Here is a 17,177-nt window from a genome sequence, read left to right on the forward strand (position 1 = left end):
CACAGCATTTCCCATACTACTATTACCAAATATTTACCCAGGGGTTTGTTGTCCCAGGAGGCCAGATGGTGACCGCTCTGACACAGCTGGTTTCTCCTGGAGGCAGAGTTAGTGTAGCTGAACATTCAGAAGTGCTCTTGTGCAGTTAAAAAACACACCCAAGACGGTTGTTGATTCTTGCCAAGACAAAGCAGAGTGTTTCCAGAGATGTTTAATTGACCCAAAACCTTAACAAGGGGACAGTAATTTCACAAGCATGCTGCTCCCAAATGCTTTGTTGAATTGATCTGTGTTTGGGTCACATTGTTCTCTGCCACCTGCAAAAGTAAGGTCAGCTTAAATATACAAGTCCCCAGTGAAATTCATGCCACAGGACTTTTCTTGGAACCAAAAGATACTACTAGCAGTATCTGGGTTCACCTGCAGATGAGCTGAAGTTGCTGTTTTGCAGAGGTGTGTGTTGCATTCAACAGTTACACTATTTTCTTTCTGCCAGTTTGTTCTGGAAAAAACAACCCTGCTGTGCCCCCAGGACAGCTTTCCAGGCTGACTTGGCCCTTATGCCCATACTCACACCAGGTCCTGTTCTGGCCATCCATGCACAGCCACCTCCAGCCTAAGCAGAGCACAGGGACCATCCTTGCTGTCACAGGTTGCTCTAACCCTGCTGCTCCCTCCCTCCAGCCCCACCACGGGGGTACATCTAACACCTCTCTCACCTTCACAGCTGGATTTTGACATTGGCAGAGTCCAGATGAACTTCCTGCGGCTCCTGAGCTCAGAGGTGGTGCAGCACATCACTATCCACTGCCTGAACACCTCTGTCTGGAGGGAGGGCTCAGCTGAGAAGCCCTCAGACAAAGCCCTGCGCTTCAAGGCCTGGAATGGGCAGATGTTCGAGGCAGATGGGCAGCTCAGGCCTGAAGTGGCAGCTGATGATTGCAAGGTACTTTGCTGCAAAAGAGGGGAGAGAAGGAGAGAAATGCCAGGCTGAAACCCCCCACAGGGCACACAGCAAGGCTCAAGTTACACCTGGGCTTCTTATTCTACAAAAAAGAAGGGTCTGATTTACCTGCTCTCCGCTTTCATTGTCCAGTCCAGGGTGCTGTAGCAGCTCCCATTAAGCAAATGCCTTTCAGTGTCTGGACAGGACCTACAGGAAGGCTGGGAGGGACTGTTTAGAAGGTGACAGGACAAGGGGCATTGGTTTGAAACTGGAGCAGGGGAGATTTAGGTTGGACATGGGAGGAAATTCTTTACAATAAGGGTGGTGAAATACTGGAACAGGTGGCTGAAAGACATGGTAGGAGGCCCCATCCTTGGAGACACTGAAGGGGCCCTGAACAACCTGTGCTAGTTGGAGATGTCCCTGCAGGGGGGGTTGGACAAGATGACCTTTGAGGGTCCCTTCCAACCCGATGCATTCTATGATTCTGTGGCCTTCAAACAGAAAGCAAAAAAGTCAAATTCCAAAGTTCAGTGCCAGGTGTGGCAGCAGCCAAAAGGCAGAAAGGGGAATTGCCACACAAAGGCACTGCTGCTGCTCCTGCCCAATGCCCTGAGGAGTTGGCAGCCCTGTGTCCAGTCTGGGCTCGCTGCTTCAGCAGCTCATGTTTGGTGATACCATTCCAAGCCCAATCTGACCTGGATAAAGGGTTCCCCAAAATGCCTTCTAAGCCTCACTGCAGCCCTGCTCAGCCCCAGGGCAGCCTCTTGCCTCAGGCAGGGCTTATGAAGCACTTTCCTTTCCAGCAGGGTTCACTCTGCTAAACATCTTCTTCTCTGTCCCTCCTCCCTGCGCAGATCAAGGACGGACGCTGGCATCGGACTCTCTTTTCATTTCGGACACAGGACCCTCAGCAGCTGCCAATTGTCAACATCTACAACCTCCCCCCATCCGAGCCAGGAAAGCAATATCACCTCGAGGTCGGCCCCGTGTGCTTCCTTTGAACAAAGCCATCAAAACCAGGCTGCAAGGCTCTGACCCCAGGTTTGGCCTATGTCTTCTCACAGGCTCTCCCACCTCTCTGCAGCAAGGACAGCTGGGCTGTATCTTCTGGGTCAACTCTTGCTCTAGCCTTTGGCTCCAGGTCTCAGAGAACCTGTGATCTACTGAACTCAGCAGACTGTTGAGAGGACTAACAAGGAGGTGGGGGAAGCAGGACATGAGGAATGCAAAGGGATCAGGGGACTAACGTTGCAGTGGTTCCACACACAAAGCTTTTTCATGACCAAAGAAAACATTGAGAGAAACCTCAAGCAACATGCAGTGTGTGTGGCTGGTTGGGTTGTTTCCCCACCCACCCCCCTCCCCATTTTGTCTTTACCTGGTTCCTGAGTTACCAAATGTTCTTTCCATTCAAAAGCAATTAAAGGGTAGAGCTTCCCTCTCAGAGCTTGTTGCCTTCTGGATGGCCACGTGCTGCGTAAGGTCTCCCAGGTGGAGCTGCAAGTTGGATCTGGCTGCTCTGTGTACAGGAAGCATTTTGATGTGCAATATTAGAAGAAACAAAAAATATATATATATATTATATTATTTAAAGCAAAAAGCAAAAGATTAAAAAAAGGAAAAAAAAAAAAAGGAAGAAAAAAAATAAACACAACTAAGTTCCTCCTTCCATGGGTGAGCTTAATCAATGTCCCTTCTCATGTGTAGTGGTAGGGGTAGGGGAGAGTCCTGAAGCCAAGAGAGGGGAATGGAAGGAGGAGAAGGGAAGAGATTGGTGCTAAAATAGAGAGAGAGAGAGGATGGGCTCGTCTGATTTGTTTCTACCTCTCACTGTGAAATCTCTGGTGCTCTTTAAAAATGGTATTATTTTATATATATGACTTTATTTAAGGTTGTGAAGGTGCTACAGTGTCTTGCCACAGACCCCAAAACAAAAATAATCAAAAAAAAAGAAAAAAAAAAAAAAAAAGCCCATAGGACCATCTCTCTGGGAAGAGAGGAGGTCACATTCAGCTAAATCAGAGGAACAGCCACCTTTAAGGGATCCTTTCTTCACCGCCGATGTCGATGGTGTGCAACAACCCCAACCCTGTCCCGAATCACCCGCGGGATGTTTGAAAAGCAACTTCCAGTTGTTGGCGTTGTTAATCAGCACTTCACTGCTTTGGGAGGGGAGTGAGGGATACAGCTCACCTGGAAGCACTGAGCCTCAGACAGAGCTCTTTTTCTGAGTCGGTTTGCCATGTAACACTTTGCTGCGGTCGCGCTGGCCACGCGTCCCTGCTGGCGATTCCCTGGGCTAAGCTCAGATTTAAACCAAGCTCTGCAACCCTTCTGCCTGGGCCCTCCGTCAAGACTGACACGATGGTACCTTCTTTCAGAACCCAGCCAGGCTTGGAGGGGTTTGGTTTTGTTAAGTTTTGTAGAAATTTAGTCTCTGTATGTAAATTTGGAGGATTTTTTGTGGTTTTTTTTTTTAAAGAGGATAATTATGGTAAGCTTGGATTCTATATAAGGAATAATATTGATGTAATCAGAGCTGTACTGTATCAGAAACGCTTCAGTGCCTGTTTGGAGTTTTCATGTCTCATATGGACTATGGATTTTATTTTTTTGAGGAAAAAACAAAAAAAGAAATAATTATATGTGAGTTTCTCTTTGTGTATCTTTTTTTTTTTTCTTTTTACTACTGCCTGCTGGTTGGTTCCTAACAACCATCAGAAAAGGTTAACAAGATCTGTCCCAAATACCTCACCCTCCATGCAGCCCTGCCTCTGCTCAGTAAATACCTCACCCCCCAGGGCAGCTTGCCCTGGCAACCCCCAGCCAAAACCTCCATCTCCCATCACCTGCTTGCTGCCTGCCCCTGCACACACTCCTGGGTTTTTCCCTTTCTCACCATCAGTTTTGTGTTTCTCAAGGCTGGAGTTACCATTTGTTCTCAATTAAAGATTATTTTTCCTTTCCTTTTTTTTTTTTTTTAAACCTACTTTTTTTTTCCTTTTTTGTTTCTTGGTTTTGTTTTGTTTCGGGACTTTAAATAAATATTTAAAACTGAGGCAATGAAACAGGACTGGTATACTTTTTTTGCTTCTCCATGGAAAACTAAGGAGGCAAGAGGGAAAATACTCCATTGCTGAAGGATGATGATGTTGGTGTGACAGCTCAGAGACCTCCCCCAAGTGACCTGGGAAGCTCAGCCCCCATCCCAAGACCACCCTGTTGCCAGTCACAGCATAACCTGTCCAACCCTTAGCATGATGCTGTGTGACAAGGCTGGGATCCAAACGACTCCTCCCCACTGTACATCACCCCACTGCTGCCACCAGCCCATTCCTCATCCATGTCCCCATCCTGAGACAATGCCAGGGAGCAAGAAGAAAGAAAAACAATTACAAGTTAAAATAAAAGAGCTGAGCTGACCTTTTTCATTGCTGAAGCCCAAATCACATCTCAGTTGCTTCAGGCTGATTTTGAAACTAAACTTCTCCTTGCTTAGGAGGTCTCCTGGCCCCAGACTTACCTTCAGCCTCAACCCTTGTGGCTGCCTCTATCACATATGAGAGACAACAGCAAAGCTCCCATGGGCTTGAGCCAGGAAAGGGGACACAGGAGTGACCCCACACCCCCCATCAGGCCAAGCCACAGGAGCTGCCTTGGCTGGTGCCAGGTTGCGCCAGGCATAGCGGGAAGGGGCCAGGACTGTTTGCTTACTACACTGCTCCGCTTCCCGGCAGTGCCCCGGGCAGCTGGAGGGGCCAAGGGACAGAGCTGGAGGAGGCAGAAGGCACTGGTCAGTGGAGTACCCACCCCTCCCAGCCAGGACTCATCAAACAAGTTCCTGCCAAGTATTTTTGATTACTTAAGACAATCAGCTGTGAACATTATCAGCACTCACAAACAAAAGGCCACTTTAAGACTGCAAAGGTGGACTGAGACAAGGCACAACAGGGAGCTCAGCTGGAAGGGGCAAAGCCCCCAAATTTCAGAGCTTAAGGGATGGCTCAGGCACCAGGGCAGGGCAGTGGCACCACTGCAGGAAGGAAGGAGATGGTGGGTGGTGGGGTTTGGGTTTTAAATAGTGCAGCTTGTCATGGAATGGTTTGGGTGGGAAGGGACCTCTCACCTAGCCCAACCCACCTGCAGTCAGCAGGGACATCTACAGCTAGAGCAGGTTGCTCAGAGCCCCATACAACCTGACCTGGAATGGAGAATCCACCATCTCTCAGGACAATCTGGACCAGGATCTCACCATCCTCAGTGTAAAAACAAACAAACAGAAAAACCAAACAAACACAAAATTTCTTCCTTCTCTCTAGTCTAAATCTCCCTCTTTTAGCTTCAAACCATCACCCCTTGTACTGTCACAACATGTCCCCATCTTTCTTATGGACACCCTTTACAGTATTGGAGGGCCACCAGGTCTCCCTATAGCTTTCTCTTCTCCAGGCTGAACAACCCCAACTCTCTCAGCCCATCCTCACAGCAGAAGGATTCCAGCCCTTTGAACAGTTTTGTGACCTCCTCTGGACTTGCTACAACAGGTCCATGTCTCTGCTGTACCAAGGAATCTTAGCTTGTAAGAAGCCTAATCCTGCTGTGCACATCCACCTGCAGAGCCCCATCCCAAGCAGCATCCACACCATGCCTGTCCCATTCCCCCACTCAAGAACCTACATTGAGCCCAGCACCAGCTGCATACGCTGCTGAGGAGCAAGGCTGGTGCAGATCCAAATCCTTCACACAATGAGCAGCCACCACCCAACTGTCACCATGGGGATTTATTTGCCCTGTGGAGAAAAGCCACATCCAGGTGACATTCGGTTCCCTTGAGGCCTCCAAACACACCTGGAGCTGGCTGAGCTCTTTGCCAGGCACTGGCAATATTAATTGCAATTTCCGAGAACAAAAGCCCATGATGGTGAAATGTTGGCTTTGTTTCATCTTTCCTGTTGAAGAAATCCAAGCTGTTGCAAGTTTAATTTCCCCTACCTGCTATTGCTTCATGCCTGAGCAAACAGCCCAGCTGCTGAACAAGCACTTCAGGGCTGGGGACACCCAGCTTTGCAGGCAGCTGTATATAAGGGATGGAGCTGAGCTGCACCCTGTCAGAGCAGGAGCCTCTGCTCAGCCAGCCAGGAGATGTTGGCCTCCCTCACCCTCCTCCTGGGGCTGCCACTCGCCCTCACCACCGAGCCCCCCACCTGCACCCCGCTCGTCCCAGTCACCTTCGACAGTGACACCATCCCCAGGGTAAGCACTGCCCTCAGTGAGGGCCCTGTTCTCTCTTGCTATCAGCATCACCAGCTGCTGTGGGGCCAGCAAGAGGCTGTGAACCCAGCTGGCAGCTCAGTGCTTGGCTCACTGTTCATGCTTATTTTCCTAAAACACACAAGGCTTCTCCACAGGAGCACGGGGAAGGGGTGACCCTTGCAGCTCTGCACCCATGATCTCATGAGCAGGCACCTTCAGGGGGACTCCTGCTTCCATCTCCCCATGCAAACCAGGCAGGGCAGTGCTTTGACACTCTATTTTCAGTCCTTCAAGTGGTGGGTACTTGGGTCCATCCTCAAAACCCTTCACTGCATAAACAGTATTTAGTCCCCTGGGGATGGTTAATGGGAGGAGAGCAATGAGAGCCAGGCACAGGGCAGGAGGGACATGGCTGCAGAAACAAGCTGGCAGCTGGAGCATTGCCTTAGCTGGGAGGGGACAATACCAAGAGCCCCTCACCCAGCCTGGACCCTGCCCAAGGTGGTCACCTACCTGGGATGCTCATGGCAGGTCACAGCATCTGCTTTTACTGACATGGTGTCCCAACATGGCCCCCACCAACCCTTCCCCACTCCCCTTCCCTCTGTAGCTCCTGGGAGCATGGATCTACATCACTGGTGCCTCCAAATACCCACCTCACCTGGAGGAGCTCAAAGCAGTCAAATACGCCATTTTTTCCCTCCTTCCTGGCAGCCATGAGGATGAGCTCAATGTCCTGGAAGTCATGAGAATGTAAGCATGGGGATTCACCCCCCTCCCCCAGCTTCCCCCTCCCCAGAAGCATTTCCATCTGCTGGTACTACCCTCTGGGCTGAGACATCTTCACCAGTTTGGGGCTGGAGAGCAGCTATGCCAAATTTATTCAAGCTTTGCTGCCCAGCCTGGGTTCTGAATCCTTTAGGCTTAGTTGGGGCAGGTGTGGAGGGAGATATTTTGCCCTGCCTGACCTCTGTGCCCCACAGGAATGAGACCTGCATGACAAGGAACACCAGCAAGATCCAGGTCTTTCGGGAAAACTCCACCCTGATGCATGGTAAAGGCCCAGCCAGGGCATGGTGGGGTGGGGATGGGGACATGTCTACTACTGCACTTTACACCCTATCTGCTTCTGTCCCCCAATATTTGGCAACCTGAGCCCCCAGCACTAGGTCCTTTTACACCTAAAACCACATCTGGGTTGGGGGGAAGGTGGATTTTGTTCTTCTCTATGCAATGGGTGTGTGGCAGCACTGTGGGACCAGACTGGTCCCTACTGGGATCAGGCTCCTGGAGTAAAGGGGATGAGAAGCTCCCTCCAGCTCTGCCCAGGCTGAACCTGGGCACAGCATGACACTCACTAATGGGGACCTTGGTCTGCCTCTGTCTTCCAGTCGATGAAAATGTGACTTCTACAGCCCAACTTATCCAAAATGACAAAGGCTTCCTCATCCTGAACCACTCCAATGGCAACTTCCCAGGTCTGAGCTATTCAGGTGAGTGGATGCTGCCCTGGATCCATAGGACACAGCTCTGCCTGGGGACACATCAATAGGCACTGGCAGTCTCAGACCTCACAGCAAAAAGCCACTTCTCACTGGTGTGGAGAGGTGAAAGATGGAGATGGGCAGGCAGTGACCTCCCCAGCAACACTACAAGGACCAACAAGGAGAAGCCCACACTCTAAAACTCTATTTCCCAGCCTTCCCACCCCCCTTTCTCCTTTTATCACCCTGTTTTTTTAACAGCACGAACACTCAACGTGAGCAAGGAGTACCTGGAGGAGTTCAGAGCCCAGCTGCACTGCCTGGGCTTCACCGATGAGGAGATGTTCTTCACTTCTGAAAAGGTCTGAACCTCTCCTCAGGGTGGGAGAGCCCCAGCCTGGGCTGCTGCTGACACCAGCTGGGATGGGGCTGGGGGTGTTGTAAGATTGGTTCCCCACCATGGCTGCCCCTCTGTACAACCCCTCTCCTCCCCAGGCATCCACCCCAGCCATCCTTGGCTCTTCAGATGGTTTTGGGGCAATGGGGCACCAATGGCACTCTCCCTGTCTCCTGCAGTATGCCTGTCCCCTGCCTGGAGAGAAGACAGATGAAGGTGACACAGAGTCTCAGCTGGGTAACTGACTTGGGCTGTCAGCCACTCCATCCTCCTCCAGCTCCTCCACCGGGACAGCCATTCCTACAGCCCTGGATGGACTCAGCTCAGCCTCAGCACTTTGTGTGGAGGTTTTATTTCTCCCTCCCTGACGCATCACCTGCTTTTCCTGTTCTCACCCAGACCTGAAATAAACCTCTGTGTGACAACCTTCTGCTGCATCCTCACCGGGGGGCAGGCAGGACCCCTCCTGCCTGTCCTGCCCACAATGCTGCATCTTTAAAGCCACTGAGAGGCATGATAAGCCCTGGACAAAACCCCACCAGGACTGAGTATGCCAGCAGGCATGGAAATGCTTGTTCCTCCCACCAGCTCTGCAGCAGCACAGGACCCTCCTGGCTACCTCACCCAGCAGGTTCCCTCCACAGATTCAGATTGCATGGGGTTGGAAAGGACCCCCAAAGGTCATCTTGTCCAACCCCACTGCAGCGAGCAGGGGACACCTCCAACTAGATCAAGCCCAGGGCACAGTGATGCAAGCACCCAGCCATCAGCCTGAACCCCACAGGTGGATGCACAAACCTACCAACCCCTCTGGGTCTCTTCCACTACAGCTCAAACCAGTCAAAGGGGTTTCAGCATCCAAACATCCCACTCTGAATTTTCAAGCAAATCCCACAAAGCTTCCCCTGCACCTGGGGCTCGAGCAGGGGTCACAGCAGGATGGGGTGACACAGGGTAACATCAATGCTTCCACAGGTGTCAAAAAGGGGAAGCAGGAGAGGGTGGGAAAAACCATCACCCATGGACAAAGTGAGGGCCTCAGGGGGCTCTGCTACCAGGGAGGAAAGGGCAAACAAAAAAATCCAGAAGAGCAGGTCCTGCCTTACCCAGTGGAGAAGGATGGGGAGGTCAGGGGAAGCCACTACAGGAGATATGTCCAGCAGGACAGGGGTGACCACCTGGGGTTCCCTCAGCCCCATTGTTATGACCTGCTTTGGCAAGGAAGGGGAAAACACCTTTCTGCCCAGGAAGAAGATGACTTTTCAAAGCCCCCCAGACTTCACCATTGTGGGAGGAAAGCTGCACCTCAGCCAGCACCAGGGCTGGGGGCTGCACAGTGCCTCATTCAGAGCAAGAGGCAACTAGAGCAGCCGCTTTCGGGAACAAAACAGGCAAATTTAGGGCAGATTTTAGTTTTAGATGGAGCAAGCGCCTCACCTCCATCATCTGCAGCCACGCCAAGGGGCCGCAGGCAGGGAAGCACCAAGCCCGGGGCTGGGTTACCGGCTCTGGGCAGTGCCTGCAAAAGGTGCTGGTTGCGTCACCAGCACGGAGCCGACAGCCCCCAGCACGTCCCCGCCTCGCAGGGCTCAGAAGCAGGCAGCCGAGCATGTCCGTCCGTCTGTCCAGGGCTTTGCTCGCCCCTCACTTCCAGGCGGCCACGGCCGTGGTCGCTGCCCTGCTCACTCTTGGGGTCCTGCTGCCCACGGCCGCCTTCCCCTGCGGAGCCCCGCACCGGGACAACACCACGGCATCGACGGTAGGAGAGCCCCGGGACCCGGGGAGGCTGCCCTACTCCTGCACTGAGTGTAGGGGGGGGCTCTGCTAAGCGTCACTGTCCCCTGGGAAAGGGGGAAACCCTCCCTCCCTCCTCCCCCTGGCACATCTGCTGAGGTGTTCTCCACAACACACCTGCCACAAAGAGGAAGCCTTTGCTTTCCAATACACCTCGAATTACCACAGTTTTCTGGTGGTCCTTCAACAAGGTGACCTCGAAACCTGGGGATCGGCTGGATGGATTTCGGTTCTAATCCCCCGGGCAGCACGGAGCTGTCCTCACGCAGCTGCACCACGCAGTGGCACCCGCAGCCCGCACCAGCACCGGTTCCCAATCCCCACCTTCAGCTGCTTTGTTTTGGGTTTGGGGTTTTTTTCCCGGGCATTTGCACAGGTTTCGGGTCGCTGCTGCGGTCCAAAGTGAAAAGTAACCGGTTTGCTGTGCGGAGGGTGAAAATTTCTTCCCGAAAACCCACCCTGCACACCCCAAAGCTCTCATCACCCTGTCCCTCTCTCCCCACAGCTGCTGGGGACGTGGCTGTACGTGGCCGGGGCTGCCCAGTTCCCTCAGCACGTCCTGGAGATGCTGCTCATCGACCACGGCTACCTCTACGTGGGGCCCCACACCGCAGAGCAGGAGCTGCTCATCACCCAACACGTCGCAGTGTAAGATGCAGCCCTGGAGTCTCTGCCCCAAACCATCTCCTCCCAGCTGCTGCAGCACCTGCAGCCACTGCAGTGTATGACAGGAGCACAGTTTCAGACTTGTTTTACCCAAAGAGAGTTTCTCCTGTCCCCTCTTTCTTCACCCCTCCTTTTGTTTATTTCTTCAAGAGCCCCTAGATTTATACAAGTTTTGCAGGTTGCAGACACCAAGCCCCCAAAGCCCTGCAGGGGTGGAAGCTGCAGGATGCAGGCAAGGAGAAGACGTTTCCAGAGATCCCTGTGCCGTGGTTGCTGGCTCTGCTAGGCACCAAAAGCTGCTTCCCCCACACCCAGGGTCAGATTTTAAGAGGATTAATTTCTCTGTGCCAATGCAGACAGTTTCAGGTATTTCAGTGTGAAAAACACCTTGCTATTGAGCAGCAAGGGCAAGGCTAAGATCACAGCTGCAGGTGGAGGTCAGACAAAGGCACAGGAGAAATGGCTTCATTCTGACATTGAAAGCAGTTAACCCTGCAGAGGAGCTGGCACAGCCCTGTTCCTATCCCATGGCTGGGGGCACATGTGCTGTGCAGTGCCAGGGCCAGGTCTGGGGCTTTGCTGGTCCTTTCAAGCCCACTATGGGTGTCTCTTCTGTCATTCCCCATGTCCCCTCTTTCCCTCTCTCTCCAGGGGGGACCAATGTCTCACCAACAACTCCACCTACTTTGAAATCTCCACCGGGAATGCTACGCTGGTGAAGCACAGTGAGTAGCACCAGCAGGTGCAGCCATGGGGGTTAGCAGCCACTCCATTTTTTGGTCAGGCTGAGACATACAAAGGGCCCATGTCCATGGTTTACATCATCTGGTGCATTTTAGTCCCAGGTTGCTTTGTCTGTCCGAAGCACTGGTGGACTCTTAAATGGCTCCCCAGGACTGGCGACACCCTGGGGACTGTGGTCACACCATCACACCACACTAAACCCTACAAGGCAAAGCCGTGGCAGGAGCAAGGAACAAACCCGCTCCCAGCCTTGTAGATGTTTGCAAAGCCATTTCACAATGCCTCAGGGAAAGGAAGAGAACGTTTACAGCAGGTTTCAGCGGATTAATGAAGCCTCACAATACAAAGTGTTTCCTCCTCAATGAGGAAATGGGGTGAGCTATTTGGGGTAGGAGTTGCAAACCCTCTGAAAGACAGTTCGCACTGACCCAGCCAAGACAGCATTGCCATGAGCAGGGGACAGTTTCTCCCTATTTTTGCAGCCCTCCAAGCTTTGGGGCTGGTCAGATCAGCAATCCACATCATACAACACACGGCAACAGTAGGACAGGAGCTGGGCAAGCCTGGCTCCTTCACATTTAAGAAATACAATTCAAATAAACCAAGAGCCAAGCAAGTCACCCCAGGTCAGGACATTTGTTCTCACCCACTGCTAAGGGCTGGATTCTGGGGATACAGCCATTGCTCACCCACAGGCTGTGGTTTATCACTGCTGCAGCACTGGAAATACTGAATATTGTGGCTGTTCCTAACCCTGACTCTATTTTCTCAAAGCCAGGACCCAAGAAACTGTGGGGACACTGGTGAACCTCAGCTCTGAAGATGTTTTACTCATCCAATATGAACTGCAGAGGGAAAGGACATATTTGGGACTGTACCTCTATGGTATGCAAACTCCCTCCTGAAGCACCATAAAGCTATCACAAGACACCAAAGCACACACACAAAATTATCAGCTCAAGCTACACAGGAACTTGATTTCACCAGCAGCCAGTGATTTTCTTGGAACCACCACTCCAGCAGTCACTGAGTATTTACAAATCCCATTAAAACTTCAATCTCTTGGCAGAAGGGAAAGAGCAAGTTGAAGACAAAACCACTTACGCCACAGATGTTCAGAGAGCAGGAAGCCAACACAGCTCAGCATTGATATCGTTGTAGATCTTGGTATTTTCAAGCCAACCATCAGTTTTCAGCACTTACCTCCCAGAGCAGAGCATGTGGCTTTGTGATACCAGCACAAGCAAGGCTGATCAGATCTACCCACAACCCCATGAAGCAGCATTTTACACCTTGATAAGGTTTCCCATTGCCCTTCCAAGATGCAAAGCAGTTTCCTGAGAGGCATGTATAGAAAATTGGCTCCATACTCAGCCTGGGTCCCTCCCAGTGCCCTAGAGTATCAGACTATCCCACAACCCTTGAGAGCAGACAGAACCAGAGCTTACTGCAGGGAGAGTTTAAAAAAGCAAAGCCCAATGCTGGTTTTATTCAGGTGTGTTCCCCAGGCGGGCAGGGGACCCCAGCAGAGACCATGGCCACAGCAAATGTTCAGTGGTAGCCTGGGGAAGCGAGGCAGTGAGGGCAGGGGCACAGCACAAAGGGCTGCATCGAGGCCTCTGCTCTGTATCTAATGCCTGGCAAATGCTTCTCCTATTCCAGCCCGAAACCTGAGCATGAGCACATCCCACCGGGAAGAGTTTGAGCACCACGCCCGGTGCCTGGGGCTGGGCAAGGAGGAGATCGTGTATGCGCCGTGGAACAGGGTAGGTAGCTGCTCCTGCGTGGACAGGGGCTGGCGGAGCACCGTGGCCCCGCCTCAGGCAGGGGTTCACAGATCCCAGGCTGTAGCTCCAGCCACCAAACTGGGGGCTCAGAGAGATTTTTGAGGTGGTGGAAATGATTTCGGGGACTAAATAAATGCAAGTTTGCTTCGACGGTGACGGTGGATTACAGTTAACACCCCCGGGCAGTTATGTGACTCCTCAAAGCAAATAACTTGCACCTGAGCATCTCCAGTGGGAAACTTGGTAACTGTTTGCCTCCCCTGCCAGGGGAGAGAAAACTAAAAAAGAATCAATGCCAGCCACTCCCATTAAAACAGACCTTTTCCTTTAGTTTTAACCAGACCCAGCCCTAGCCCTAACCCCTGTTTTAAGATGTTTTATCCTGCACACAACCCAGTTCCCAAGCCAGCTTGATGAGGCTTCCTTTTGCAAAGCTGGGGGGAGAAAAAATACCTTACCTTTTTCAGCCCCATCCTGGCCATCCATTCCTGTCCTGGCTGTCTACTCATCCATAGCAGGAGACTCTGAGCTTCCAGTGGTGCCCCAAACCCCACTCTGAGCTGCCAGACTGGACCTGATGTAGCCCCTGACATGCCCCAGCCTCAAGAGACTTCTACTAAAACTATGACCCCCCCAGGTTCAAGTTTAGACTAGGAACTAGGAACAGGGGCACAGGCACAGGTGGAAACCCTCAGGGTGGGGAATGGGCAGGTCAGGTCTCCTCTCTGGCAATTGGCAGCACCTGTGAGGCAAGGCACAGCTGGCTCACATCTAAATTTGGGCAGTACAAATTGCATTTGGAGAAAGCCAAAATGGATGGAATCAGCCAGAGCTGTTTGTCCATACAGGCTCTGGTGTGATCGCTGTTAGCAGAGAAGGGTTTTGTGCCCAGCTAAAAGGTAAAAATGAAACCAATCAAATAAAGGCAGTAAAGATTTTAGGGACCTTTGTCATCAGGCTGAAAGAGATGGACATAAACAGACCACCAGAGCAAAGGCTCACATACCTCAAGGCATTAGCAGAACTCCTGAGTGCCTGGGCAGCATGAGCTTTTTCCTTACTTCTCAGGAAGACTGAATCCCCTTTTCTTCACTCCCTGACCGCCCCCAGCACAGCAGAGTTTTGCCCCAGAAACCTGGTTTCCTTCTTACAGCACAGACATGAAAAATGGCACCACTAGCAGCTCCACATCGAGGCAAGCAGCATCTGTGACTGGGGCAGCATGAGGAAGCCTGTAGCTTCTCTAGGCCCTCTTAGACTAAGTTAGATGAAAAGAAGAATACTTGTTCCCTCAGTAAATTCTCTCCTCCTGGTGCACTGCTAGTTTCACTTATGCTGTTCTTGTTCTTTTAGAAGGAGCTATGTCAAGTGAAAGAGATGGAAAAAGGAAACAGCCCTCACATGGAGCCCACAGCTATGGTCCCAGCATCACCTCCTCCAGGTACCCACCAGCCCTGGAGCATGGGCAACCAACCCCCCATGTAAGGCAATAAATATCTTGCTCAAACTGCGTTCCTGTTGTTGCCAAGATGTTGGAGAGCAGAGGTTCTGGAGAGATTAGAAGTGGGGCTTCCAAAAAATAAATGGAACAACCAGTTACCTCGTGTGTATTTCAACCAGGAGCTGGGAAAAGTCAAGCTTAAGCAATAAGGGATGCAAAACAAGGTGACACGTGGAAGTTTTTCAGTGCTGACTCACACCGAGCTCACGGGAGCTCTGCTAAAGCAGCAGTGCTTAAGTGGAGCCGTGATGGAGGCTAACCAGAAGAGGGCAATGATTAACTATTTTAAATGGGTGCCAAGCTTTTGGTGAGTAACAAATATACAGAAAGCCAGAACCTTCTCTTCAAACCAAGAGGGTGCCTAGCTAGAAACTGCCAGGTCTCTTGACAGCGGCTTGACTGTTGGACATAGCCCAGCTGTGCCCAAACTCTTTGATCCAGGGCAGGAGCTCCTCAGTAGTGTACATCCACAGCAAGGTTTGCAACACGGTAGGATGACACTGACAAATCATCTTCCTGCCAGAGAAGGAGGGGGAGCCAGCCCAACCCAGGCTGGATTTTTAATTCTCCAGAGAAGCAGGTCATGTTTCCTCATTTCCCAAGCAGCTTGGCACGCCAGAGGTGAGAAGGTTCAAGTGCCATGACGTTGCTCTCCGTGCCTCCAGTTCACCCCTGCACTTGTGGGGCACCTCACATAGCCCTCATCACATCCCCAGCCCCAAGGGCAGGAAAGCACTGTCACTGTGTTTGTCACAGCAGGGGGAGTTTAAAAAGAGACTTTCTTGCTGCATTTCTGGAGAGCAATTCACTCTCAAGCTCTAACCTAGTAATTAAACACTGAAAATATCTTTCTTCCTTAAAAAGGCAGAAAAAGAGAAAAGACAAGAGCCCTGCTCCTCCCTCTGTGGCAGCAGGGTGCCCTGTCCCTGTATGGCAGCATTTCCTGGGCAGTGTTTCAGTGCTGAGCCTTTGGCCCCATTCCTGTAACAAAAATGAGTTTTTAAAAAGGTTGAGCACAGCCAATTCCCTCCTGGTCTCAGGGCACAGGTACCTGGCCAGCCCTTGCTTCAGAGACATCTTTATTACTGTGACACAAACCCCACCTTGAGAAGTGAGACAGCTAAAGGCTAGGTAGGAGAGGGGATGCTGCCAGCTGCCTTGAGCACTGCAGTCCAGAGCATCAATAAGCATCTCAGCTGACACCACTGGAGAGCAGCAGCTCAGATTACAGGGACCCAGACTTCAGGAGTAGATGTACAGCTGAATAAAAAGCCTTGAACTGCAGTCAGGGACATAAGGAACCAACAAACCCAGTCTGGCCCCCACGTCAAATCTTGTTCACCAGAATCAGAGGCCACTTGTGCTGCCAGCTGTGGTTTCTGAATGACCTTCAAGGACAACTCTCCTGGCTGGGTTTTTATTTGTTTTAAGGGAAAAAAAAAGAAAAAGTGCAAAGCCTTTGTTTTGAAAACTCTGTAAGCCAAGTTCCTTTGAGGGCATAATTAGACTGCAGAGCTTCCAGCTTTTCTGGGAAACTCACTTCTCTGAACAGTTATGGATACTGCACAGATGAGCAAAATCCAGCAACGCTCAGAGAGGTTAACAGCATCTGCACATCCCCAGGTTTGCCTTTGTCCTCATAGGGAGAATCCTTCCCAGTGTCAATGTCCTTGGAGAAAACCATCCCAGGAAGAGTCTGGCCACAAAGGGCACCAATAAACCCATCAAGAAAGAGATGCAGACACGTGGTATCTCTTTGACAGACCTTTATTAGCAGACTGTTCCCTACATGAAGAATCTGAGTTAGATTTGCATTATAACAATTTGTGGTTACAGCTACAAAGATGGTTGTCATTTTGCATTGATTTTTGCATTCTGATATTCATATTCCCATTAGGCCACACTGGTAGGAAGGAGCCACTGCAAAGTTTATGACAGGTCTCAAGAAGTGGGGCTGGGAAAAAAATCAGATCAGAAATATCCACATTTGTTAGATTTCCATGTGGCTAACTACTGACAGCACTGGATAGTCAAGGCAGAGCCTCATCTGGAAGGCTCTCCATGAACTACCAAAATCTATCAGCAAAAAAGCAGCCGCTGGGTGCTAGCAAATCCTTTTGATTTCTCACATGTCCAGAGCACCCATCTGCAGGTGATGAGCAGTGGGTCAGCAACAGGGGCTGCTGATTCAGCCTCAAAGCACAACTGCAGCAGCTTATGTCCAAGTGTAAGTTTCCTTCCATCTCACTGGAAACTTGTGTTTTCTTTAGACCCTGAGATTTCTGCCCTCCCCCTTTACCTAAAGATTCCCCAAGATCCCTCTCAATTAGCCATTGTGACATGCAACATACACAGACCTTCTACTTCCCATCTTCAGCCATCCACCTGAAAGCCTTTCAGCCACACACAGAGGCAATTCCAAACTCAGGTGAGCCTCACAGCGCACCCTTCTCCCCTCCTCCCGAGGGTCTGCTTCCTCACCAGCTCCCTGCTCTCCTATGGCTTCTTGCTACAGAATTTCTCTGGGCTGAGGTCCTCCAGCAACAGCCCCAGACGTGCAAAAGGCAGCTCAAGCCCCAAAGGGAAGGTCCTCCTGTGACTT

At 51.3% G+C, this 17,177-nt stretch overlaps 3 protein-coding genes across 3 annotated transcripts in view; all 3 read left to right on the plus strand.

The window, feature by feature from the left end:
* The window catches only part of COL27A1 (collagen type XXVII alpha 1 chain), a 159,109-nt gene extending 157,159 nt beyond the window's left edge, over positions 1-1,950 (plus strand). The window contains exons 60-61 of the mRNA XM_054393343.1: positions 728-946; positions 1,804-1,950. Coding sequence (XP_054249318.1) covers positions 728-946; positions 1,804-1,950 — 366 coding nt within the window. The remainder of the gene's footprint in view (positions 1-727; positions 947-1,803) is intronic.
* A 4,141-nt stretch (positions 1,951-6,091) lies between these two features.
* Positions 6,092-8,476, plus strand: LOC128976329 (alpha-1-acid glycoprotein 1-like). The gene is made up of 6 exons (XM_054393528.1): positions 6,092-6,202; positions 6,813-6,955; positions 7,186-7,256; positions 7,594-7,695; positions 7,948-8,048; positions 8,263-8,476. The coding sequence occupies exons 1-6, from the start codon at positions 6,092-6,094 to the stop codon at positions 8,326-8,328; spliced, it is 594 nt and encodes a 197-aa protein (XP_054249503.1). The 3' UTR covers positions 8,329-8,476.
* A 1,216-nt stretch (positions 8,477-9,692) lies between these two features.
* LOC128976114 (alpha-1-acid glycoprotein-like) lies at positions 9,693-14,559 on the plus strand. Its single transcript, XM_054393232.1, has 6 exons — positions 9,693-9,842; positions 10,383-10,525; positions 11,195-11,268; positions 12,062-12,172; positions 12,950-13,053; positions 14,431-14,559. Exons 1-6 carry the CDS (start codon positions 9,693-9,695, stop codon positions 14,557-14,559), a joined length of 711 nt encoding a protein of 236 aa, XP_054249207.1.
* The last annotated feature ends 2,618 nt before the right edge of the window (positions 14,560-17,177 follow it).

This window comes from Indicator indicator, chromosome 28, assembly GCF_027791375.1.
Source record: "Indicator indicator isolate 239-I01 chromosome 28, UM_Iind_1.1, whole genome shotgun sequence".
NCBI lineage: Eukaryota > Metazoa > Chordata > Aves > Piciformes > Indicatoridae > Indicator > Indicator indicator.

What these genes read in the sequence shown, in the direction of transcription:
- LOC128976329 (XM_054393528.1), top strand. Translation starts at nt 6,092, where the DNA reads ATGTTGGCCTCCCTCACCCTCCTCCTGGGGCTGCCACTCGCCCTCACC. An exon ending in ACAGTGACACCATCCCCAGG is followed by an intron (nt 6,203 to 6,812) that starts GTAAGCACTGCC and finishes TTCCCTCTGTAG; the next exon opens with CTCCTGGGAGCATGGATCTA. An exon ending in CCCAGGTCTGAGCTATTCAG is followed by an intron (nt 7,696 to 7,947) that starts GTGAGTGGATGC and finishes TTTTTTTAACAG; the next exon opens with CACGAACACTCAACGTGAGC.
- LOC128976114 (XM_054393232.1), top strand. Translation starts at nt 9,693, where the DNA reads ATGTCCGTCCGTCTGTCCAGGGCTTTGCTCGCCCCTCACTTCCAGGCG. An exon ending in ACAACACCACGGCATCGACG is followed by an intron (nt 9,843 to 10,382) that starts GTAGGAGAGCCC and finishes CTCTCCCCACAG; the next exon opens with CTGCTGGGGACGTGGCTGTA. An exon ending in TGTATGCGCCGTGGAACAGG is followed by an intron (nt 13,054 to 14,430) that starts GTAGGTAGCTGC and finishes TTCTTTTAGAAG; the next exon opens with GAGCTATGTCAAGTGAAAGA.